General features: G+C 50.3%; 2 protein-coding genes and 1 pseudogene across 4 annotated transcripts in view; 1 reads left to right on the top strand and 2 right to left on the bottom strand.

Moving 5' to 3' along the window:
• The window catches only part of SMIM7 (small integral membrane protein 7), a 30110-nt gene extending 18896 nt beyond the window's left edge, over positions 1–11214 (bottom strand). For all 3 annotated transcript variants that reach the window (XR_005238445.2, XR_005238444.2, XM_007995659.3), the window contains exons 1-4: positions 11122–11214; positions 10996–11037; positions 10438–10490; positions 4504–4594 (exon numbers count right to left, since the gene is read on the bottom strand). Coding sequence is in view for 1 of the 3 variants with exons in the window: in XM_007995659.3 (XP_007993850.1) it covers positions 4504–4594; positions 10438–10490; positions 10996–11037; positions 11122–11147 (212 nt within the window). In the remaining 2 variants the exon portion in view is untranslated. The remainder of the gene's footprint in view (positions 1–4503; positions 4595–10437; positions 10491–10995; positions 11038–11121) is intronic.
• Positions 11215–12173: 959 nt separating this feature from the next.
• The window catches only part of TMEM38A (transmembrane protein 38A), a 28932-nt gene continuing 14690 nt past the window's right edge, over positions 12174–26415 (top strand). The window contains exon 1 of the mRNA XM_007995658.3: positions 12174–12372. Coding sequence (XP_007993849.2) covers positions 12249–12372 — 124 coding nt within the window. The 5' untranslated portion in view covers positions 12174–12248. The remainder of the gene's footprint in view (positions 12373–26415) is intronic.
• Positions 24690–25622, bottom strand: LOC119621857 (CDGSH iron-sulfur domain-containing protein 1 pseudogene; annotated as a pseudogene).

Here is a 26415-nt window from a genome sequence, read left to right as displayed (position 1 = left end):
AACTTGTACATGAATGTTCTTGTCACCATTATTCATAATAGGTAAAAAATACAAACATCCCAACTATCCACCAACTGATAGATGGAAAACTGGGGTACAGTCATACAAGGGAATATGATTCTGCCATGAAAAGGAATGAAGCACCGCTCCACACTACAACATGGATGAACCTCAAAAACATGATGCTGAGCGAGAGATGCCAGGCACAAAAGGCCATGCAGTGTATGACTCCATTTATATAAACTGTCCACATGAGGCAAATCCACAGAGACAGGAAGCCGATGAGTTGTTGCCAGAGGCTAGCAGAGGGGGAATGGGGAGTGACTGCCAGTGGGCACGCGATTTCTTTCTGTGTTGATGAAAACGTTCTGAAATTGGATAGAGATGGTGGCTGCACAATCCTGTGAATATTCTATAAAATACTGGATTGAGAAGACAGCCTTCCGCGTTTTACTTGTAAACTCTCTCCATGGTTCATTTTCTCCCTAACTTTTCCTGTTATTTTATGAAAATTTCAACACATAGAAGAGTTGTGTTGAAACACACTGCCACCACCTACATTCTGCAATTAACACTTTGCTGTACCACATACCTACCCATGTATCTATTCATTTATCCGTATTTTTGATGTGTTTCAATGTAAGTTATAAATGACGTGCTACCGATCCCTAAATACTCAGGGACGTTTCTCCCCTTATTTCAGACTTTTCATAACTTCTTAAAATTTCCAAAGCTCGGCCAGGCACGGTGGCTCATGCCTGTAATCCCAGCACCTAAGGAGGCCGAGGCAGGCAGATCACAAGGTCAGGAGATGAAGAGCATCCTGGCTAACATGGTGAAACCCCATCTCTACTAAAAATACAAAAAATTAGCCGGGCGTGGCGGTGTGCGCGTGTAGTCCCAGCTACTTGGGAGGCTGAGGCAGGAGAATGGCGTGAACCCGGGAGGTGGAGCTTACAGTAAGCTGAGATTGCGCCACTGCATTACAGCCTGGGAGACAGAGCAAGACTCCGTCTCAAAAAAAAAAAAAAAAAAAAAAAATTTCCAAAGCTCAAACAACACAGAAGTGGGCACAGGGAGGTTGGGCGTGGTGGCTCACGTCTGTAATCCCAGCACTTTGGGAGGCTGAGGCGGGCAAATAATTTGAGGTCAGGAGTTCGAGACCAGCCTGGTCAACAGGATGAAATCCCATCTCTACCAAAAGTAGAAAAATTAGCCAAGTGTGGTGGTGCGTGTCTGTAGTCTCAGCTCCCTGGGAGACTGAGGCAGGAGAATAACTTGAACCCGGGAGGTGGAGGATGCAGTGAGCCGAGACTATGCTACCGCACTCCAGTCTGGGTGACACAGCAAGACTCCATCTCAAAAAATAAGAATAAAAATAAATGGGCACGGGGAATATTGAACCATGCCCAGGCTCTGCCAATTTCCTCAGCAACTGCTGCAGGGTCCCCTCTCTACCCCATCTGGAGTGGATCCTTCCAACTCCCTCGCTAAACAGTGTTTCACTCCCATACTTCAGGCACTCATTTAGGGTTTATCCATGGTTGCATGTTACACAGCCGAAGTCAGGCTGCACAGACGAGTACCCTTCGGCCTTCTTCACTTTCAGAACATTTCATTTCCCCATGCAGACAGAACCTTCTGGCACATCATCAGTGACGGTATCATGACAGCTGGTCACATGGGCATCCTTCAAGTTACCTGATCCTTCTCCTGTTCTTGGACACTTAGGTGATTTCCAGGTTTTAAATGTCCTGGGAAAGCCAGTCACTCCCTCCCTGAGACAGCCCTTTCTTGAGAGAATCTTCTCTCACCCATGGCCCCCAGTGAAAGAGCTGGCCTGGGTCAGGGGTTGGCACATTTTCTCTGTAACGGGCGACTGTTTACTAACAGTTTTGGCTCTGCGAGTCATGTGGTCTCTGTCACACAACTCAACTCCACCGCTGTGACACAGAAGCAGCCACACACATGAACTTTTGTGAAGTTCATTCACAAAAACAGGCAGTGGGGAGATTTGGCCTGTGGTCTCATGACCCTTGACCTAAGTGGTTATAGCAGAATCAAGAACCCCTACCCCAAATGGACCTGAGTGACACCAAGGTGGGTCAACCAGACTCTGCCCCAGGAAACAAAATCAGGACCCTGGGCTACTGATTATGCTGATCTTGGAAAGCTGAGCTGGGAGGACGCCCGAGGCTGCTGTTCTGGCTGGCAGACGAGGGAGTGAAGATGTTGGTCAAATAGGAGAGGATGATGAAGCAGGTGCATAGGAAAGATGAGAATGAGAGAAGCAGGCTGACTTCTTCCCTGCCCCAGGACCTCTGCAAAGATGAGAATGAGGGAAGCATAGTGACTTCTTCCCTGCCCCAGGACCTTTGCGAAGACGAGAATGAGGGAAGCATAGTGACTTCTTCCCTGCCCCAGGACCTTTGCGAAGACGAGAATGAGGGAAGCATAGTGACTTCTTCCCTGCCCCAGGACCTTTGCAAAAACGAGAATGAGAGAAGCATGCTGACTTCTTCCCTACCCTAGGACCTCTGCAAAGACGAGAATAAGGGAAGAATGCTGACTTCTTCCCTGCCCCAGGACCTTTGAACATGCTACTTCCTGTGCCACCATGCTTTTCTCCAGCTCTGCAAATGGCAAACGTCTTCTTGTCCTTCAGGTCTTGATTATTTATTATTTGTTTGGAGACGGGTCTTCTTCTGTTGCCCAGGCTGGAGTGCAGTGGCAGGATCTCAGCTCACTGCAACCTCTGCCTCTAGGGCTCAAGTGATCCTCCCACCTCAGCCTCCCAAGGAGCTGGAACTACAGGAAGGCACCACTACATTCGGCTAATTTTTAAATTTTTGGTAAACATGGAGTTTCACCATGCTGCCCAGGCTGGTTTCAAACTCCTGGGCTCAAGCAATTCTCCTACCTCGGCCTTACAAAGTGCTGGGATTACAGGCCTGAGCCACCGCGCCTGGCCATTCCTACACTTTCATGCAAGTTCCTTGATCTCTTCACAATCTTTCTCTGTTCCTAGGCAAGCCTCATACGTGCTCTCAAATCCTCTCTGCCAGGTAGGATACCTTGGCAAGGGCCTTTCTGGGAATACATCATGGTCCTTGTGATGAGGGTGAAATGCCATCCTCCCCAGATCTCCTATGCTCTGGAAGCATCTCCGCAAACAGCCACTGGGGTGGCACGCGGACTGCACAGCAACCCCACGTTCGGAGTCTCAGTCGCTCAGGACAGCCAACTTTTTGTCCTCTTTCTTTCTGGGGGAAGTATGCAGGGATGGACCCATGGAGGCCAAGAACACCAGATTCTCCCATTGTGTCTTTTCCCAAATCCATTTACAGCAAATCTCACAATTCGTTAACAGCAGTATCAGAGTTACGGACCCAATGCTAGATGGAAAGGCAATCTGCTTGAGTTTTCTCAGCCTAATGAGAAAATGAAAAGCCAGAATTGAAAACAATAAAGTCTGAATACATTTCTGCTGGCTTCCAGCCCAGCTAGAGCAGGTTCTGGAAGCATGCCGGACATTTAAACCACATTTTCCACCTCGGCAGATGCAGCAGAGCTGGTGAGAGGTGACAGGGCCATGGGCTCAGGAAAGGCATCTCCTGGCAGCCCCTGCAGAGGTGCCAGGCATAGCCAGGGGCTGGAGAACTCCATGTTCCAATCAAAGTTCCAGCCTGGTTCGGTGGGGACGCAGGGACAGAGTTTAACCCTTTCAGGTACTGGTTCCCTCACTTACTCATTTTGAAGAGAGAAAGCAGGGCCAGGCGTGGTGGCTCACACCTGTAATTTTGGGAGGCCGAAGCAGGTGGATCACGTGAGGTCAGGAGTTCGAGACCAGCCTGACCAACATGGTGAAACCCTGTCTCTTGTAAAAATACAAAAATTAGCCAGGTGTGGTGGTGGACACCTGTAATCCCAGCTACTCGGGAGGCTGAGGCAGGAGAATTGCTTGAAGCAGGGAGGCACAGGTTGCAGTGAGCTGAGATCATGCCACTGCACTCCAGCCTGGGCAACAGAGCAAGACTCTGTCTCAAAAACAACAACAACAACAACAAAAACAAAACAGGGCCGGGCACAGTGGCTCACTCCTGGAATCCTAGCACTTTGGGAGCCTGAAGTGGGTGACTCACGAGGTCAGGAGATCAAGACCATCCTGGCTAATATGATGGAACCCCGTCTCTACTAAAAATACAAAAAATCAGCCAGGCATGGTGGCATGCACCTGTAGTCCCAGTTACTGGGGAGGCTGAGGCAGGAGAATCGCTTGAACCTGGGAGGCGGAGGTTGCAGTGAGCCCAGATCGCGCCACTGCACTCCAGTCTGGGCGACAGAGTAAGACTCCATCTCAAACAAAACAAAAAATAAACAAAGAAAACAGAAAACAGGATACAAGAGTGATGACTGAAAGGACAGAGAATGACCATCAGGTGGGTCATCCTGGAGAAGGAGACTAAGAGATGACACTGAAAGGAAAGGGCAGGTCGGACTCACACGATCATGCAGAACATCATGAAGATGTTCCACAGGGCGATGAAGATTCGAAAGTATCTGAGGCTCAGCAAGAATTCCCGGATGTTGTCACCTGGAAGAATCAGAAAGCACTTTTATGGCACAGCTAACATCCCACCCCTACTGCCACCTCTGCAGTGGGCTTTTGTGACTTCCACCCACCCGGCACTCACTGCCTCCAACTTCGGCAACAGTGTGACTTTTCCTTCGGGTTTCTCCCTCTTCCCCACTCTCAGCACTCAGGCTGTGTCTACCACTGACCAATCTCCTGAAAGCACCAAGTCCCTCTGCCTCTGACTGGCTCAAGAAGGGGCATGTGACCCAAGTCTGTCCAATGAGAGTCTGCCCTGGGACTTTTCCCCCAACTACTGGCAAACAGACACTTTCTGCCAAGCTTGCTGAGCTGGGAAGATGTAACCTCAGTGCCCACAGGCCAAATCCAGCAGCCTCTTCCACTTGTTTTTGGATGGCCTGTGAGCTAATAGTTTTCTTTTTTTTAATATAAAGATGGGGTTTTGCTACGTTCCCCAGGCGGGTCTTGAACTCCTGGCTTCAAGTGATCCTCCCGCCTAAGCCTCTCAAAAGTGTTGAGATTACAGGCATGAGTCTCCATACCCAGCTGGTTTTTACATGAAAAAAAAAAAAAAAAGAATATTTCATGAGACAAAAAAAATTACAAGAAATTCAAATCTCAGTGTCAATGAATAAAGTTTGATTGGCCCACAGCCATACCTATTCATTTACATATCATGTCCTGCTGCTTTTGTACTACAACGGCAGAGCTGAGTCATATTGTTGTGCCAGACAGACACCATATGGCCCGCAAAGCCTCAAATATTTACTATATGGCCCTTTACAGGAAAACATGCCAACCCCTGCTCTGGGGTCATCTTTGCCAACCCTGACCAGTCTCACAGTAAAACCAACACAAAAGAAAGGGGTACTGAGAGCTGCAGAGAGTCAGATACTGACTCTAACCCTAACCCTAACCCTAACCCCAACTCCAACCCCAACCCTAATCTTGGAGGACTGGTTTGACACCTAAACCCAGGGTGTCTGAAGACAATTCCACCCTTGGACGTTTCAATTTGCTTTAATCACTTTGAGCTGGGTTTGCAGTGTTTACAACTGAAAGCATCCTAATTCAGGCAAGGGAAAGGGAAGGTGTGTCTTGGTGAGACTTATTCTGGTCCCCTTGAAGGCCAAGGAACAGACACCCCTCTGAGGGAAGGCAATTTAGTATGTGAAGACTCCAGAGACCTGGGTTCCAAACCCTTCCTCCAGGGTTTCCAGTCAGTCATTCTCCCTCTCTGGACCTCCAGAATGAAAAGAATGGGTCCAGATTAGGCCAGGCACGGAGGCTCACACCTGTAATCCCAGCACTTTGGGAGGCCGAGGCAGGCGGATCACCTGAGGTCGGGAGTTGGAGACCAGCCTGGCCAACACAGTGAAACCCTGTCTCTACTAAAAATACAAAAGTTAGCAGGGTGTGGTGGCGCATGCCTGTAATCCCAGCTACTCAGGAGGCTGAGGCAGGAGAATCACTTGGACCCGGGAGGCAAAGGTTGCAGTGAGCTGAGATCGTGTCAAGGCAGAGCAAGACTCCGTCTCAAAAAAATAAATAAATAAATAAAAGAATGGGTCTAGATTAGGTGATCTACAAAGGTGCTACCCGAAGCATCTACAGACTGGGGCTGCTTGGTAAGTACAGCACACAGAACACAAGCCCAGAAATTTCTATTTTTCAGGGGTGACAACCTGACATTCCTGCTCCATCCGAGCCTGTGCTGAACACACCATCTTGCTGAACACGGTTTAGACGAGCCTGGTATTATCCAGACGACGGGGTCTGGTTACATGCAGCACAACCTGTATACACGGCTGATCCAGCACAGACTAGAAACACTAAGCGCTTGGTCTGTTTCCAGGAAGTCTGAGAGGCGCTGCTCAGCAGGACCCTTCCCCTAGCAAAAGATCGTGAAAACAGGACGTCCCACCATCAATAGATGCCAATCAAACGTTACTCACTGCAGGCCATGCACAGTGGTTCACACCTGTAATCCCAGCACTTTGGGAGGCTGAGGCAGGTGGATCACCTGAGGTCGGGAGTCTGAGACCAGCCTGGCCAACATGGTGAAACCACGTTTCTACTAAAAGTACGAAAAAATTAGCCAGGCATGGTGGCACACACCTGTAATTCCAGCTACTCAGGAGGCTGAGGCACGAGAATCACTTGAACCCAGGAGGTGGAGGTTGCAGTGAGCTGAGATCATGCCACTGCACACCTGGGCAACAGAGCGAGACTCTGTCTCAAAACACAAAAAAAGGTTACTCATTCCAGGCAGCAGCAGTGTACAGGGGATACAGGAAGAGAGGAAGACCGGTGGCTCTGCCCCAACAAGCATATGGGGAGGAGAAATACTAAACAAATATTCCCACGTGACTGCCCTGGTGGGAAAGTTTAGGTGTCCCAGGAACACACACTGCGGAGACCCAACACGGCACGTGCATGGGGAAGGGTGGGAGATCAGAAAAAGCCTTTCCAGCCGGGCGTGGTGGCTCAAGTCTGTAATTCCAGCACTTTGGGAGGCCAAGGCAGGCGGATCAGCTGAGGTCAGGAGTTCAAGACCAGCCTGGTCAACATGGTAAAACCCCGTCTCTACTAAAAACACAAAAATTAGCTGGGCATGGCGGTGGGTGCCTGTAGTCCCAGCTAACAGGGAAGCTGAGGCAGGAGGATTGTTTGAACCCAGGAGGCGGAGATTGCAGGGGGCTAAGATGGCGCCACTGCACTCCAGCCTGGGCAACACAGCGAGACTCCACCTCAAAAAACAAACAAACAAACAAACAAAAAAACGCCTTTCTGAGGAAGTGCCAGAGCTCCAAGTTCTGATCTCAAACATGGTCAGTTTAACAAACATGAGCTCAAATCCTGCCTCTGTCCTTCTGCACAAGTGACCTGGGCCCATCCCTGCTCATTCCCTCTTATGTCAATAGGGGTGTCAGGCAGCTAAAAAGACCTCAGCACACTGCCTGGCACACATGACGCTCTCAATAAATGCGGCCACTATGGTATTACAGTTAAGCCAGGCAAAGAGGAGGGAGAGCAAGGAGCAGCTCCCACAGCGGGTGCAGCATCTGGGCTGGAAGGAGACTGGAGAGAGAGCAAAGCAGGAAGCTCCTGATAGAGCACTGGTGTCCTCCCTGGCATCCCTGTCACTGATGCTCCCGCCACTTTGTGCCAAATCTCCCGCCCACCAGAGCTCTGATTCGGATCTGTACAGTGCAACCCCAGGGCCTGGTAGTGCCTTCCACGTGGTGAGTAACACATGGCTGCTGAGTCAATGTATGAATGGATGGATAAATGAACAGATGGACAGATGGTCTAGTGATTGAGTGCACAACTGCTAGAGGCAGAAAAACCCAGGTTCTAATCCTGATTCTCTCACTGATTTGCTATGTGGCCACAAAAAAGTTGAGCCACAACTCTGACCCTCAGTTTCCTGATCTGCTTCCAGTTTCCAGTTCTGGGAACTGGAAAGTGACTATTACCTTTTAGGAATGGAGGTAGAATGCAACACTAACAGGAAGCACCTAACTAGGTCAGCACCCAAGGGGAGGTCCCCCAAAAGGAGAGCTGCTGGAGGGTCTTCAAAATCTCAGCTCAGCCAGGCATGGTGGCGCACGGCTGTGACCCCAGCACTTTGGGAGGCTGAGGTGGGAGGATTGTTTGAGGCCAAGAGTCGGACACCAGCCTGGTTAACACAGCGAGATGCCTATCTTTACAAAAAAATTTAGAAAATTAGCCAGGGGTGGTATTAACTGCCTGCAGTCCCAGCTAGTTGGGAGCCTGAGGCAAGAGGATCTTTTGAACCCAGGAGTTCAAGGCTGCAGTGAGCTATGACTGTGCCACTGCACTCCAACCTGGGCGACAGAGCAAGACCCTGTCTCTAAAAGAAGAAAATCTCTGTTCCTCAGGGTTTCCCCATCCTTGGGTAGCGCTCCATCATGGCATCCACCACCTTGACTGTGACGCTACCTCCTCAAATGGCCTTCCCTTCCACACCCCAGCAGGAGAGCAACCCCCGTCACCATCCTGTGACTCCCTGTTACCTAACATCACCTCTGTCACCATCTATTCCCCGCTTGGAAACCATGTGTCCCACCCCATGGTAAGTTCCACTCCATCTGTCTTACCCCTACTGTATCCCAGCACCTAGCACAGTAGCCAGCATGCGTTAGGTGCTCAAATATCTAGTGAATGAAAGAATTAATGAATGGATACAATAGTCATGTACAGATCCCCTTAAGACTCCAAATAGCTACACAATTACATTCAGTAGGAAGTGTAAATTCTGGGGCCTCTAGGGCCCAGGCAGAGGATAGACATATGAAGAGGTTAGGGCTGGGATGAGGCAGAGTCGACAGGCCCCATCTCCTCAGAGTCCTCAACTACACTCAACAGTTATCAAGAGCTCTCCTGAATCTTGAGTTGCAGAATGTTCCAGTTTTTCAAGAAAAATCAGACATCTGAATTTTTATATAAATTCACCTGATTAAAAATCTAATGTTGCCGGGCGTGGTGGCTCAAGCCTGTAATCCAGCACTTTGGGAGGCCGAGACGGGCGGATCACGAGGTCAGGAGATCAAGACCATCCTGGCTAACACGGTGAAACCCCGTCTCTACTAAAAATCCAAAAAACTAGACGGGCGAGGTGGCGGGCGCCTGTAGTCCCAGCTACTCGGGAGGCTGAGGCAGGAGAATGGCGTGAACCCAGGAGGCGGAGCTTGCAGTGAGCCGAGATCGTGCCACTGCACTCCAGCCTGGGTGACAGAGCAAGACTCCGTCTCAAAAAAAAAAAAAAAAAATCTCATGTTGGCATCTAATTTTAAACGTGGCAGGTCTGCAGCACTCTGAAAGCAACAGCTATGTGTGAGGTTGTTCATTCATTCATTCACAGTCATCGGACGACTGGTATGGCAAGGACAAAGGATGGGAAAAGCCAAGCTAGGGTCTCTTCTCTGAAGTTTATGGTTAAACGTGAGGGGCAGACATTAGCCAGATGACAGCAAACATACAGAAAATTATAACGGTAGGAAGTGATGTGAGTGTTCACATCAGGGAGGTCTGGTGGGAGAAAGAAGTAGATGACAGAGGTAGGCAGAAAGGACAGCACATTATCAGAGTCATCTCCCACTCACACACACGCTCAATTAAAGAGAAAACTCGTGGCTCATGCCTGTAATCCCAGCCCTTCAGGAGGCCAAGGTCGGGGGAATCACTTGAACCCAGGAGTTTGAGACCGGCTTGGGCAAGGTGGAGAAACCCCATCTCTACAAAAAAATACAAAATTTAGCCTGGCATGGTGGCACACGCCTGTAATCCTAGTTACTAAGGGGGCTCAGATGGAAAGGGTCACTTTAGCCCAGGAGGTCAAAGCTGCAGTGAGCCATGATCACACCACTGCACTCCAACCTGGACAACAGAGCGAGACCTTGTGCTAAAAAACGAAAGAAGGCCGGGTGCGGTGGCTCACGCCTGTAATCCCAGCACTTTGGGAGTCCTAGGCGGGCGGATCACGAGGTCAGGAGATCGAGATCATCCTGGCGAACACGGTGAAACCCTGTCTCTACTAAAAATACAAAAAAAATTAGCCGGACGCAGTGGCGGGTGCCTGTAGTCCCAGCTACTCAGGGAGGCTGAGGCAGGAGAATGGCGTGAACCCGGGAGGCGGAGCTTGCAGTGAGCCGAGATCTGGCCACTGCACTCCAGCCTAGGTGACAGAGCGAGACTCCGTCTCAAAAAAAAAAAAAAAAAACGAAAGAAAAGGAAAGAAAACGAGGGTAGAACCTGGCGAAACAAAACTGTCCTCTCTGAAGTGGACCATGCAATTCAAGGGTCCAGGAAGACCTTACCTGTGCTGGGCTCCCTCGACTCTTCCCCAAAGCCCTGCGTGTCCTTCTTTTTCCTACAAAGAGGAGCAGACAGTGTCCACTTTCAATGGGACATAGAGGCCTCAGCCCCCTGACCCCCAGCTCAGAAGGCCACGAACACTAAGTTTCAGCCCTGGCCCTGCCGCTGACTTGCTGTGTGACCTCGGACGGTTCAATGTCCCTCTCTGGGCCACCACTGCCCGGACAATCACAGCCAGGTCAGCAGCCACCGACAGTTTATAAAGCGGCCCGACAGTTCGGGAGCAGTGCTGAGGGTCTGGGGTGGGGCTATTTCTTGGAGGATGGGTCTTGAGCTCTCCAGGAAGGTGAACAGAGGGACACCCAAGGAACAGAGAGTATGGGTTTAAGGTCGCTCAGGGGCGAGGAAGATTAACCCAGGCTGGAGGCGTGGACAGAGGGCGGATAGGCCGGGGCATTCGGCTTGGGGGCGGGGCCTGAGAAATGCGCCGAGATCACGCTTATGAGGGCGGGGTTACGGGTTTCCCGGATGGAGCCACAGTCCGGCCGCAGCCTACTCACAGCTTAAAGTTCAGCACTGCCCCAGCATTCATCAGCAACGTCCTGCAGAGGGAGAATTACAGTTACTAGGGGCGCCCCCGCGTCCTGCCTGGCCCTCTCTTCCCAGCCTCTGGTCCCCCTAATTACCCGAACAGCAGGATGTCTCCGATCATCGTTACGGCCAAAGCGTCCGTCAGAACCGGAAGCGGAAGCCCCAGGGAGGGAGGGGAGAGGAGCACAAGCCGACCAATCCTAAAGCAACACTGGCGAGGGCTGGGCCAATCGAAGATCAAGGTCCCACCCTCTGCAGGCCAGGCCCCCTTAGGGGAGCGCGAGCGCCCCACCTTGCTGGGGAGGCCCGGAGAGCCAGAATGGAAGGGGCAGGGTCTCCTGGGGTTGGGATTGGGTCACGCGTTCGAAGCGTGCCGCGCATGCGTGAGTTCTTTAGTGCCGTAGGATTAGCTGGGCAGCAATACCTGTTCACTTTATGGGGTCTCAAATTGGGCTTCTGGAGAAAAGGAATCCTTTGACTCCTGAGCTGCACAGGGTGCGGGGTCCTGACGCAGTGGGGTCCCTAGAAACGGGTGCCCCAACCAACTGGGCTCTAAAATGAGATCCTCCTGGGCCCCATGGGGAACGGGGGTTCCCACTGAGCTGCCCCCAACAAGACACGGGGGTCCTGACTTGCGGAGTCCCACCGAGGACGGGGTTCCTGATCGAACGGACCCTATGGGGCAGGAAAGTCTTGACGGGGCTCCACAGAGGACAGAGGTCCTAACCGATCTCCACGGGGAGCACGGGTTCTGATTCATGGGGTCCCACCAGGGCGTGGGGGTCCTCATTGGGCTCCACCGAAGATCGGGGTCCTAATTGAGCCCACGGGGACAAAGTCCTGGCTGATCCGGCCCCCTGGGAACGGGCGTCCCGCGTGGGTGGGCTCCGTGAGGCACGGGCCCCCAGAATGGGGAGCCCCCCAGCCTCCCTCGCCTTGCAGGGGTGCCCCGCACCCCGCCTCGCTGGGCGGAACGGGGTCGCGATGGCAGTAGGGTCAGCGCCTAGGACGTCCGACCGTCCAGCTCCGTCCGTGGTGCTGGGCGTCCCCACCACCTGTCCGGATGTGGGCCGTCGCCCCTCCTCTCCCGCGGGGGCCGGGCCTGGGGTGGCGCCTGGCGGGCGGGGGCGGGCCCAGCTGCGGGGGCGCAGTCGCCGGGCCGCGGGCGGCGGGACGGACTAGACCGGGGCCCCGGGTGGCACCCGGCGGGCGGGCGGGCGCCATGGAGCTGCTCTCGGCTCTGAGCCTGGGCGAGCTGGCGCTCAGCTTCTCACGGGTGCCGCTCTTCCCCGTCTTCGACCTCAGTTACTTCATCGTCTCCATCCTCTACCTCAAGTATGAGCCAGGTGAGCCGGGGCGGGGGGCTGAGGGGGCCGGCAGCTGGGGCCGCGGGCCGGGGCAGCTGGGGGTCGCGGAGAGGGGAAGCCCGTGCGTGGTGGAGGGAGCGGGGGACAGGTTCAAGGATTGCATCGTGGGAGTAGTCAGGCGCGAGAATCATGGGGTTCTCCCACGCCGGGGTGAGCCCGGGGGAGAAGCTTCCAGGACGATGAAGCTGGGGGAAGGGAAGGAGAGGCGTGAGCCGGTTTAGAGGAGGGGGAACAGGTGCTTGGGGGAGGGGTGGAGGAAAGGTCGGGGCTCCTTGTTGGGTCAGAGCTGCAGGAACTTGGGCAAGGGGCGCCGGCTGTGGCGCGGGTGCAGGTGGGGGTCGGTGCAGCTGTTCTGGCCGCGCGCAGGTGTGACCTCCCTCCTTGACCTTGGCACGCGGAGTGGGAGCGCCAGTGGGGTGTCTATATAAGGGCCGCCGCGCCGCCGGGGACTGCGGTCAGGTTCAGCGAAAGTGACACCGGTTCTCCTCCCCGCTGCAACTGTCCAGCACCCTCCACTCCCCTCCCTTCCCCCACGGTGCTGAATCTCCGAGCCCCCACGGGAATTCTTCCAGCCCTGGCTCCAGATCCTTTCCACTTACGGAGCAGAACCGGTCCCAGGGCTGGGTGACTTGGGGTCAGCGTCCTCCCTCTCAGCTCCAGACCCCAGGCTGGGGAGGTCACAGGAGGGTACACCCTGCTTCTTAGATTTTTTAAAAAGTCATTTTTAAAATGAGGATGAATGGCTTCCTTAGAACGTGTTCTATTTTTATAAAAGGTTCATGAACAAATGTTTCTTGTTCATCGTTATTCTAGCACACCAGCAACTTACTAGATAATAGATTTTAGACTTAGAAAAATAAAAGAACCCCAAACTTCATAAGCCCTCCTCCCACTTAGATGTAAATTACCACTGTAGCTCAAAAAGGAAATAGCTTTATTCTCAGATGATAAAAATAAGTAATCCTATTTACTAAAAACTCAAACTGAAAAGGGCAAAGAAAAAAAGAGAATTACTGTCAACATAGTGGTGGCCAGCCACCCTTCCTGATCCCTCTTCTATTCATTTATACTTATGTAGTTATAGACATAAATGCACACTCTTTTTTTGTTATTGCTGTTGTTGTTGTTTGAGATGGAGTTTCGCTCTATCGCCCAGGCTGGAGTGCAGTGGAGTGATCACTGCACTCCACCTCCCGGGTTCAAGTGATTCTCCTGCCTCAGCCTCCTGAGTAGCTGGGAGTACAGGCGCCCGCCACTACACCCGGCTAATTTTTGTATTTTTGGTGGAGATGGGGCTTCACCATGTTGGCCAGGATGGTCTCGATCTCCTGACCTTGTGATCCGCCCACCTAGGGCTCCCAAAGTGTTGGGATTACAGGCGTGAGCCACTGAGCCCAGCCAATGCACGCTCTTATGCTAACAGGATTACACTGTACTTGCTAGGAATTTTTATTCTATTTTTGCCTATCCACATGCCAGAGCCTATTTTCTTAAAAGCTATCCTGAAGAACAGTTACATTGCAAAACAAAATAGGCTTTTGTATTGTCCTAGCATGAACATGGGCTGTCTTTCCTTTCTGGGGAAGAATTCTTGGTGGTTCAGGCCAGTTCCTTGGGCAGTTGCAGAACCTTAGAAAATCTGAAACTGGCTGGGCACAGTGGCTCACGCCTGTAATCCCAGCACTTGGGGAGGCCAAGATGGGTGGATCACCTGAGGTCAGGAGTTCAAGACCAGCCTGGCCAACATAATGAAACCCCATCTCTATTAAAACTACAAAAATTAGCCGAGCGTGGTGGCATGCACCTGTAGTCCTAGCTACTTGAGAGGCTGAGGCAGGAGAATCACTTGAACCTGGGAGGTGGAGGTTGCAGTGAGCCGAGATCACTCCATTGCATTCTAGCCTGGGCGACAGAGCAAGACTCTGTCTCGGAAAAAAATAAAAATAAAAGAAAATCTGAAATTGAGGAGGGCTGGAGCCCTGTGGGGATGTAGGACACAAATGTCTTGAGAAAGGAGGTCTCCAAGCTGCCTGGGAACTTGCAGGAAGGTTCAAGATATTTCTGCAGAAGTCCTAGAATAAGCTATCCAAGCTCTAAGTGCCAGAGCCTGAAGGTTCCTGAAGGCTGAGAAGTGGTTCCAAACCCTGGTTATTCATGAGATGCTCCTGGGAGCTTTCAAACCCCCTAGCTCCACCCCACACCAATTGATTCAGAATATTAATCTCCCCTCCCTCAGTGACTGATGTATGTTATCAGGGCTGAGGATACCCCACCCAGTTCAACCTCCTCCTTTCATAACTGGGGAAACAGGAAATAGTGGCTAAGCTATCTTAAATACACAGTGAGCCTGTGGTCCCATGGCTGGTCAGTTGCAGCCTCGGGACTCAGCCCAGGTCTGCTTGACTCTAAGAATCAGTACAATTAATGTGAGATACTTGGTTTCCTTAGAAAAGTAAGGTGTTGGAGGCCAGACGTGGTGGCTCATGCCTGTAATCCCAGCATTTTGGGAGGCGAGGCGGGTGGATCACTTGAGCCCAGGACTTTGAAACCAGCCTGGGCAACATGACAAAACCCCGTCTCTATTAAAAATGCAAAAATTAGCCAGGTTTGGTGGCACACACCTGTAATCCCAGCTACTCGGGAGGTTGAAACGAGAATCGCTTGAACCCAAGAGACGGAGGTTGCAGTGAGCCGAAATCTTGCAGCTGCACTCCAGCCTGGGTGACAGAGCCTGGTTGAGACTCTGTCTTGGAAAAAAAAAAAAGAAAAGAAAAGTTAAGTAAGGTGTTGGATTGAACTGTTAGTCCCAGTTTGGTATGCATGCTGGGTATCTGTAAATTTTCTTCTCAGAATTTGTGTGCTAGACCAGCTACAGAATTTGCCAGGCCCAATACAAAGTATTAGTGTAGGGCCTTTTGTTGAGAAATTAAGAATTGCATAGCCAGGCATGGTGGTGTGTGTCTGTAGTCCCAGCTACTTGGGAAGCTGAGGCTGGAGGATCACTTGAGCCCAGGAGTCGGAGCTCAACTGTGCCTGGCTGGGTCGGGCTTTCTTGAGAATCCTGAGAGTGGATGAAGCTCAGAGTGCGGTTCTCAACTGAGCAGCATCAGTGCCACCTGGGAGCTACAGTGAGCTATGATCACCCCACCGCCCTCCAGCCTGGGCAACAGAGCAAAACCGTGTCTCCTTAAAAAAATGTCAGCATAGGTCAGATAATCTCAGCATTTGGGGAGGCCGAGGTAGGAAGACTGCTTGAGGCCAGGAGTTCATGGCCAGCCTGGGCAACATTGTGAAACCCCTTCTCTATAAAAATTACAAAAATGGCCAGGTGCGGTGGCTCATACCTATAATCCCAGCACTTTGGGAGGCCGAGGTGGGCGGATCACCTGAGGTCGGGAGTTCAAGACCAGCCTGACCGACATGGAGAAACCCCATCTCCATTAAAAATACAAAATTAGCCGGGTGTGGTGGCACATGTCTGTAATCCCAGCTACTGGGGAGGATGAGGCAGGAGAATCGCTTGAACCTGGGAGGCAGAGGTTGCGGTGAGCCAAGATTGTGCCATTGCACTCCAGCCTGGGCAACAAGAGTGAAACTCTGTCTCAATAAGTAAATAAATATAAAAATACAAAATACAAAAATACTAGCCAGGTATGGTGGCATGTGCCTGTAGTCCTAGCTACTAGGGAGGCTGAGGTCAGAGGATTACCTGAACCCTGCAAGGTGAAGGCTGCAGTGAGCCATGATCATGCCATTGCACTCCAGCCTGGGCAACAGAGTGAGACCTTGTTTAAAAAAAAAAAAAAAAAGAAAAGAAAAAAGAAAGAAACTAAACATCTCTGAATCATGGGAGTCAGTTCTACCACTAGCACTGAGTAAATACCACACTGGTTATTTCACCACCATGAGCTTCAGTTTATTTGTCTGTGAAATGGGATCACTGGTAAGAGAACCCCAGACTCCCTTTCCTAGCTATTATAAAGATCTATTGAGAATTTTGTCAGGGATGAGGTCTAATGCATTTGTGAGGGGTGGTGTTGTTTATTTGGAAGTCTATGGAGGAATGTATTACTTGGGATACTGGCATTTTCTGGGTCAGGCTTGCTTGCTTTTTTTTTCTTTTCTTTTTTGAGATGAAATCTTGTTTTCTTGCCCAGGCTGGAGTGCAGTGGCACGATCTCAGCTCACTGCAACCTCCACCTCCCAGATTCAAGTGATTCTCCTGCCTTAACCTCCCAAGTACCTGGGATTACAAGCACCCGCCACCACACCCAGCTAATTTTTTGTTTTGTTTTGTCTTGTTTTTGGAGATGGAGTCTCGCTGTGTTGCCAGGCTGGAGTGCAGTGGTGCGATCTCGGCTCACTGCAACCTCTGCCTCCCGGGTTCAAGCGATTCTCCTGCCTCAGCCTCCCGAGAAGCTGGGATTACACACATGCGCCACCACGCCCAGCTAATTTTTGTGTTTTTGGTAGAAATGCGGGTTCACCACGTTGGCCAAGATGGTCTCAATCTCTTGACTTCGTGATCTGATGGTCTCCATCTCTTGACCTTGTGATCCACCCACCTTGGCCTCCCAAAGTGCTGGGATTACAGGCGTCAGCCACTGCGCCCGGCCTTTTTTTTTTTTTTTTTTTTTTTTGTATTTTTGGTAGAGATGAGTTTTCACCATGTTGGCCAGGGTGGTCTCGAATTCCTGAACTCAAGTTATTTACCCGCCTCAGCCTCCCAAAGTGCTGAGATTACAGGTGTAACCCACTGCTCCCGGCCAAATTAACTTTACCTTTTTTTTTTTTTTTTTTTTTTTTGATACAGGATGTTGCTCTGTCTCCCAAGCTGGAGTGCAGTAGTGCAGTCGTAGCTCACTGTGGCCTCCAACTCCTGGGCTCAAGCAATCCTCCCACCTCAGCTTCCCATGAGCAACTGTGCCTGGCTGGGTCGGGCTTTCTTGAGAATCCTGAGAAAGGATGAAGCTCAGAGTGTGGTCCTCAACTGAGCAGTGTCAATGTCACCTGGGAGCTGGTTAGAAATGCAGAGCCCCCACAGTGGCTCATGCCTATAATCCCAGCACTTTGGGAAGCCGAGGTGGCCGGATCACAAGGTCAGGAGTTCGAGACCAGCAGGGCCAACATGGTGAAACCCTGTCTCTACTAAAAATACAAAAACTAGCCAGGCATGGTGGCGGGCTCCTGTAATCCCAGCTACTTGGGAGGCTGAGGCAGGAGAATCGCTTGAACCCAGGAGGCGGAGGTTGCAGTGAGCCGAGATCATGCCAGTGCACTCCAGCCTGGGCGACAGAGCGAGACTCCATCTCAAAAAAAAGAAAAGAAAAGAAAAGAAAAAATACAAAAATTAGCTAGGTATGGTGGTGCACACCTGTAATCTCAGCTACTTGGGAGGCTGAGGCACAAGTATTGCTTGAACCCGAGAGACGGAGGTTTGCATTGAGCCGAGATCTTGCCACTGCACTCCAGTCTGGGTGACAGAGTGAGACTCCGTCTCAAAAAAAAAAAAAGAAAAAAAAATCCGTTTGTCCTGATTGCTACCCCTCTTTCATTTAAATCAGAATTGTAGGTCAGATGTGGTGGCTCACGCCTATAATCCCAACATTTTGGGAGGCTGAGGCTGGCGGATCACCTGAGGTCAGGTGTTTGAGACCAGCGTGACTAACATGGTAAAACCCTGTCTCTACTAAAAATACAAAAATTAGCCGGGCATGGTGGCAGGCGCCTGTAGTCCTGGATGCTTGGTAGGCTGAGGTGGGAGAATCGCTTGAACCCAGGAGGTGGAGGTTGCAGTCAGCAGAAATCATGCCATTGCACTCCAGCCTGGGTAACAGAGCAAGACTCCGTCTCAGAAAAATTAATTAATTAATTAATTAGTTAACTCAGAATCATGGGGCTGGAGGAGGTGGCTCACGTCTGTAATCCCAGCATGTTGGGAGACCAAGGCAGGCAGATTGCTTGAAGCCAGGCGTTGGAGACCAGCCTGGCCAACACAGTCCCTGTCTCTACTAAAAATACAAAAAGTAGCCAGGAGTGGTGGCACAAGCCTGTAAACCCAGCTACTCTGGAGGCTGAGGCACGAGAATCACTTGAACCTGGGAGGTGGAGGTTGCAGTGAGCCAAGATAGTGCCAATGCACTCCAGCCTGGGCAACAGAGGCAGACTCCGTCTAAAAAAATAATAATAATTAAAAAATTCAGAATTCCTGGGGTTGGCACCAAGCATTGGTGTTTTATGAAGTTCCACAGATGAGAACTGGTTCCCTGCATCGGGGTATCCCAGCCTTGTGCTGGTGAGAGGGCATTAGGTGCCCTGTGCATTTCAGGAGGTTTTGTAGTATCCTCCACCCTCTGAGGCCAGTAGCACCTCCACCCTGCCCCACACCATACAATAATGACAACCAAAAATGCCCCAGACATTGCCAGTGTTCCTGGGGGCACAGACTCTCCCAGCTGAGAACCATTGATCTGGTGCATAAATCTCAAACTCCCATGCCTCCAGGGGCAAGTCAGATGATGTATACTACACAGAGCCTAGCCAGATGGGGACCGTCTGTCCCTAGGTGAGAACCAAGCAGGCACATCTCTACCTGGTTGGAGCTGGAACCCCCAGGACTGATTTTTCCTGTGTGTCTGTGTTGGCTGTTCAAACATTTATCTTTCTTTTCCTTTTTTAAATTAATACACTTGGCCAGGTGTGGTGGCTCACACCTGTAATCCCAGCACTTTGGGAGAGCGAGGCAGGCGGATCACCTGAAGTCAGGAGTTCAAGACCAGCCTGGCTAATATGGAGAAACCCTGTCTCTACTAAAAATGCAAAATATTAGCCGGGCATGGTGACGGGCACCTGTAATCCCAGCTACTCGGGAGGCTAAGGCAGGAGAACCACTTGAACCTGGGAGGCAGAGGTTGCAGTGAGCCAAGATTGTGCCAGTGTGCTCCAGCCTGGGCGTTAGAATGAGACTCTGTCTCAAAAAAAAAAAAAAAAAAAAGATGGAGGTTCTGCTGTGTTGCCCAGGGTGGTCTTGAACTCCTGGGCTCAGGAGATCCACCTGCCTTGGCTTCCCAAAATGTTGAGATTACAGGCATGAGCCACTGCCCCCGGCCAACCACTGATCTTTCTACTATCTCCAGAGTTTTGCTTTTTCCAGAATATCCTGTGGTTGGAATCATGCAGTATGTACCCCTTTCAGACTAGCTTCTTTCACTTAGGAATATGCATTTAAGGTTGCTCCATGTCTTTTCATGTCTTGATAGTTCACTGAATAATATTTCTTTTTTTCTTTTTCTTTCTTTTCTTTTTTTGAGACGGACTTTTGCTCATTACCCAGGCTGGAGTGCAATGGCGCGATCTTGGCTCACTGCAACCTCTGCCTCCCAGGTTCAAGTGATTCTCCTGCCTCAGCCTCCCGAGTAGCTAGGATTACAGGCACGTGCAACCACGCCTAATTTTTTGTATTTTTAGTAGAGACGGGGTTTCACCATGTTGGCCAGACTGGTCTCGAACTCCTGACCTCAGGTGATCCTCCCGCCTTGGCCTCCCAAAGTACTTGGATTACAGGCGTGAGCCACCGCAACCGGCCAAATAATATTTCATAGTAAGGATGTTTCTCATGTTTTGTTTATCCACTCACTTCCTGCAGGACATATTGGTTGCAGTTTTAACTTTTTAAAATTTTTTTGAGAAGGAGTCTCGCTCTGTTGCCAGGTTGAAGTGCAGTGATGTGATCTCGGCTCACCGCAACCTTCGGCTCACTGGTTCAAGCAATTCTCCTGCCTCAGCCTCCTGAGTAGCTGGGATTACAGGTGCCCACCACCATGCCCAGCTAATTTTTGTGTTTTTAGTAGAAACAGGGTTTCACCATGTTGGCCAGGCTAGTCTTGAACTCCTGTGATCCACACACCTCAGCCTCCCAAAGTGCTGGGATTACAGGTGTGAGCCACTACACCCAGACAAGTTTTAACATTTTTCATATGCTGTTAGGACCAAAGAAAACTGTTCTTTGATCCCTGATTTGAGATCTCTGGTTTGAACTACAAGCTTTTTGAGGGCAAGAGGCTGTTGACCCCTACTCCACCTTGTGAGGCAGAGGCTGCTATCTCTATTTTACAGGGGAGGAAACTGACGCAGAATGCTGAGCTCAAAGGCTCAGGAGGAAAAGACTGGTCCTAGAGTCACTGAGAGATTCAGTCAGTACCCCAGGCTTTATACACCTCCGACTAAATAGCACGGTGCTAGAGTGCCCTGGGGACCCTTCTAGCACCACGCAGCCATCTGCAAATGAGGCATTGACCCCTGGAAAGGGAAAGTCACAGAGTCCATTACAGACCAGACTTAGAGACCCAAAGCTTCTTCCTCTCTTTTGAGGCAGAGCTGATTTTTTCTGTTTTATTGACTTATTTTTGAATTTTTAATTTTTTTTTTTGAGATGGAGTTTGCTCTTATTGCCCAGGTTGGAGTGCAGTAGTGCGATCTTGGCTCACTGCAACCTCCGCCTCCTGGGTTCAAGCGATTCTCCTGCCTCAGCCTCCTGAGTAGCTGGGACTACAGGCATCTGCCACCACGCCCAGCTTATTTTTGTATTTTTAGTAGAGACGGGGTTTCACTATATTGGCCAGGCTGGTCTCGAACTCCTGACCTCGTGATCCACCCGCCTTGGTCTCCCAAAGTGCTGAGATTACAGGCGTAAGCCACTGCGCCTGGCCTGTTTTTGTTCTCTTTTCTTTTCTTTTTTTTTTTTTTTTTGAAACGGAGTTTTGCCCTTATCACCCAGGTTGGAGTGCAGTGGCATGATCTCGACTCACTCTACCTCCCAGGTTCAAGCGATACTCCTGCCTCAGCTGCCGGAGTAGCTGGGATTACAGGCATAAGCCACCAAGCCCTGCCGAGGCAGAGCTGATTTTTAAAAAAATCCATCTACTGAAATTTCCACCCACAGGTACTTTCCATTTCCACACAGTTCCAGAAATACCTCTTGCGTCGTTGCTAGGCGCTAAGCATCTCTTTTTCACCCTCATAGTCAGCGTCTTTGGAAATGACTGATATAGATCTGGGGTGGTCACCTTGTCCAGGCTTTCCCAAGATGAGCATTGAAAGTCCCATGTCTAGCCGGGTGCAGGGGCTCATGCCTGTAATCCCAGCACTCTGGGAGGCCGAGGCAGATGGATCACCTGAGGTCAGGAGTTCGAGACCAGCCTGGCCAACATGGAGAAATCCCATCTCTACTAAAAATACAAAAGTTAGCTGGGCCTGGTGGCGGGTGCCTGTAATCCCAGGTACTCGGGAGGCTGAGGCAGGAGAATCACTTGCACTCCAGCCTGGGCAACAGAGCAAGACCCCATCTCAAAAAAGAATAAAAGAAAGTCCAGCTGGGTGCAGTGGCTCACACCTGTAATCCCAGCACTTTGGGAGGCCAAGGCGGGCAGATCGCGAGGTCAGGAGATCAAGACCATCCTGGCTAACATGGTGAAACCCTGACCCTACTGAAAATACAAAAAATTAGCCGGGCATGGTGGCAGGCGCCTGTAGTCCCAGCTACTCAGGAGGCTGAGGCAGGAGAATGGCGTGAACCCGGGAGGCGGAGCTTGCAGTGAGCCGAGATCGCACCACTGCACTCCAGCCTGGGCAACAGAGTAAGACTCCATCTCAAAAAAAAAAAAAGTCCCATGTTCCAGGAAACCCCTGGGACCCAGGCAAAGGGGTATAGTTGGTCACCTTAGACAGCCTCCCCATTCTACACGTGGGCAAACTGAGGCCCAGGGAAGGGAGGGACTAGCCTAAGCTCACCCAGTGAGAGGGGGATGTGTTTGTGGCATGTGGCAATTGAAAAACCTATTGACTTCATGGGACTGCCCCAAAACCCATCAAGAGAAACCAAGGAGTTTGGAAAGGGGAAATAACCTAGACTTTGTTTTTTATTTTTATTTTTATTTATTTATTTATTTTGAAGCGGAGTCTCGCTCTGTCACTCAGGCTGGAGTGCAATGGCACAATCTTGGGTCACTATAACTTCCGCCTTCTGGGTTCATGCCATTCTCCTGCCTCAGCCTCCTGAGTAGCTGGGATTATAGCCACCTGCCACCATACTCGGCTAATTTTTGTATTTTTAGTGGAGACAGGGTTTCACCATGTTGGCCAGGCTGGTCTCAAACTCAAACTCCTGACCTCAAGTGATCCACCTGCCTCAGCCTCCCAAAGTGCTGGGATTACAGGCGTGAGCCACTGCGCCTGGTCGTCATCTTGGTCTTTTGACAGTGAAGCAAACTGAGGCTTGGCGGGGGGCAGGCAGTCACTTGCCCAAGGCCATGCCAGAGTGAGTGGCAGAGCCAGAAGCTAGGCATGTGATGACGTTTTACCATGTTGCCCAGGCTGGTCTTGAACTCCTGAGCTCAAGTGATCTGCTTGCCTCAGCCTCCCAAAGTGCTGGGATTACAGGCGTGAGCCACCGCGCCCAGCCGACATGTGACTTTTATAGCAGGGCACACACATGCTGCAAACATGGGCATCTGCCCGGCAGATCATAACTCATGCAAACCCGAGGTCCCCACCCCCATTCCCCAACCTCGGTCCCTGGGATGATCCCAGAGGGCACAAGAAAGATCCTGGAAAGAATTCAGTCCCTGGGAGTTATTTTTAGATGCAGAGGTATCCATTTCTGCAAAACATGGGTGCCTCACCCGACCTGGCCTCTGCACAGGCCACCAGCTGCTCTGAGGGATTAACTCTCAGCCAGTTGTGTTTTAAATAGACCCTAGGAGAGGAGCTGAAGCATTTTACCTCATAGCCTGGGACCTTGGTCAATGTTGAGACGTAGGACAACCTTAAGAGCAGGGAGACGCTGCATTTTGGGCTCCTAACTCCAGGGTGAGATTAGAGGAGGGAAAAGCTCATTCCAGTCCTCAACAGGAGTTAGACAAAGAAGCAATGTTCTGCTTTATTTTTTTAAAAAAAGAGATGTGGAAATAAAAAAGTGGCTTGTTCAAGATCACATGGTTAGTTGGTGGGGATATCGAGGAGAGGGGCAAGTGTATTGATTACTTACTGTAAAACAGGTGTGTCCAATCTTTTGGCTTCCCTGGGCCATATTTGAAGAAAGAATTGTCTTGGGCCTCGCATAAAATACACTTACACTAACAATAGCTGATGAACTTTAAAAAAAAAAAATCACAAAAAAACTCAATTTTTTTTTTTTTTTTTTTTTTTTTTTTTGAGGCAGAGTCTTGCTCTGTGGCCCAGGCTGGAGTGCAGTGGTGTGACCTTGGCTCGCTGCAACCTCCACCTCCTGAGTTCAAGAGATTCTCATGCCTCAGCCTCCCATATAGCTGAGATTACAGGTGCGCACCACCACGCCCAGCTAATTTTTGTATTTTTAGTAGAGACGGTTTGCTAGGCTGATCTCGAACTCCTGACCTCAAGTGATCCACCTGCCTTGGCCTCCCAAAGTGTTGGGATTACAGGCATGAGCCACTGAGCCCGGTCATAAGTGTATCATTTTGCAGCCCAACATTTTCACTCAGTGGTACGCTTATGGGGCTTGTCTTTGTTGATACAACTAAAACAGAGATTCTCAACCAGAAGGGATTTTGTTCCCGAGGATACATTTGTCAATATCTGGAGACGTTCTTGGTTGTCACAGCTGTGGGGGAGGGTGCCACTGTCATCTAGTAGGTGGAAGCCAGGGATGCTGCTTAACATGCTATAATGCCAGGATGCCCCCATTGCACAACATGATCTGATCCCAAATGTCAATAGGGCTGAGGCTGAAAAACCCTAATCAAAGTTTAGTTCACTTTTCTTTTTTTTTCTTTCCTAGATTATATTAAGAAATTAATATAGCTGAACCACATCATATTTATTTATTTATTTATTTTTTGAGACGGAGTTTCGCTCTGTCGCCCAGGCTGGAGTGCAGTGGCCGGATCTCAGCTCACTGCAAGCTCCGCCTCCTGGGTTTACGCCATTCTCCTGCCTCAGCCTCCCGAGTAGCTGGGACTACAGGCGCCCGCCACCGCGCCTGGCTAGTTTTTTGTATTTTTTAGTAGAAACGGGGTTTCACCGTGTTAGCCAGGATGGTCTCGATCTCCTGACCTCATGATCCGCCCGTCTCGGCCTCCCAAAGTGCTGGGATTACAGGCTTGAGCCACCGCGCCCGGCACCACATCATATTTAATTTCTAGGTTAATATGAAAAGACAGTAATTTTTCTTTGAAACTTACAAGTACAATCTGCAAATACATAATTTTGAGAATAATTTAATATGTTGACTTCAAGATACAACTATATTCTATGTAAGATACAACTCTATATGTCAATATTTTATTTTTTATTTTTATTTATTTATTTTTTTTGAGATGGAGTCTCGCTCTGTCGCCCAGGCTGGGGTGCAGTGGCCAGATCTCAGCTCACTGCAAGCTCCGCCTCCCGGGTTTACGCCATTCTCCTGCCTCAGCCTCCCGAGTAGCTGGGACTACAGGCGCCCACCACTTTGCCCGGCTAGTTTTTTGTATTTTTTAGTAGAGACAGGGTTTCACCGTGTTAGCCAGGCTGGTGTCGATCTCCTGACCTCGTGATCTGCCCGTCTCGGCCTCCCAAAGTGCTGGGATTACAGGCTTGAGCCACCGGGCCTGGCCTATATGTCAATATTTTAAAGAAACGGATCCTTACAAGACCAAAATAACCCACAGGCCACGAGGTTGGTTTTTCCTTTTTTTTTTCTTTGTTTAAACAAATGTGCATCACAATGTTTCAACAAGTAAGACAAATGCCATGAATGTGAAAGCTGCAGTTTGCAATATACCACATTTAGAACTCAGCAAAGGTGAATTAGACAGAGGTGGTAGTCATTCTAATTAAAGAATCAGGTAACTTCACGACCAAGCTGATTTGCAGCATCAAAAGTGTCCATTTAAGTTTTTTTTTTCTTGATGATCAGAGGGCCCACATTGTCTCCCGTCTCTTCGTTATGGTTTGTTCCCATCACAGAATGGGAACTTTTTGGACCTCCAACAACGGCAGTACACAGCTTTATCTCCTAAGTCCTCCATGTCAAAAGCATGTACTATCTTGGGGTTGTCTTTCTGGATGTGAAGGTTTATCATAGCTTTATTTCGATGATCTTTAACATAAAGTCTTTTGTAAGCTAGATAACCAATTGCAGCTGTCCCAGCAGCAATGGTAACTGCTGCGATCCATTCAACTCATAGCCTAGAACTGGAAGTCAAACTCATGGCGCCGTCGTTTGCAAGGCGTGTGCGCTAGGATACCGAGCACAAACGGGTTCACGCGGCCTGCAAGACTAAAGGTGCCAGCGCCGTACTAAGGGCACCGACTCCGCGCTGCTACCGCGCCTAGTTCACTTTTCTTTTTCTCTTCTTTTCTTTTCTTTTTCTTTCTTTCTTTTTTTTTTTCCTGAGATGGAGTCTCCCTCTGTCGCCCAGGCTGGAGTGCAGTGGCGCCATCTTGTCTCACTGCAACCTCCACCTCCCAGGTTCAAGTGATTCTCCCGCCTCAGCCTCCTGAGTAGCTGGGATTACAAGCACCTGCCACCATGCCCGGCTAATTTTTGTATTTCTAGTCGAGACAGGGTTTCACCATGTTGGCCAGGCTGGTCTCGAACTCCTGACCTTGAGTGATCCGCCTGCCTTGGCCTCCCAAAGTGCTGGGTGAGCCACTGCACCCAGCCTAGTTCACTTCGACATAGCTACTATATGGCACTCCACATTTTGTGGCTTCCCACAGCTTTACTAAGAGACTGTAGATTTCACTTTTCTCCTGTTGCAACATTGCATCAGTGAAACATCTTCTTTCTCTATGTCTTTGTTTATGGTGCTTGTTTCTTTGGGGTTAATAGCAAGGAGTGGAATTGCTGGGGTCCAGGGGATGCACCGCTTCGTATTTCCCTAGTGTTGCCAAGTTGTCTCTAATACGGTTATGCCCACGGAGGCACTCACCTGGGTTTGTAGGAGAAACTCTGGCATTGATGATGATTTTCCCCTCTGTGAGGCTGACCAAGCTAAGAAG

Source organism: Chlorocebus sabaeus, chromosome 6 (genome assembly GCF_047675955.1).
Source record: "Chlorocebus sabaeus isolate Y175 chromosome 6, mChlSab1.0.hap1, whole genome shotgun sequence".
Lineage (NCBI taxonomy): Eukaryota > Metazoa > Chordata > Mammalia > Primates > Cercopithecidae > Chlorocebus > Chlorocebus sabaeus.
Note: the sequence above shows the minus strand (reverse complement) of the source record. Positions and strands in the feature narration are given on the sequence as shown.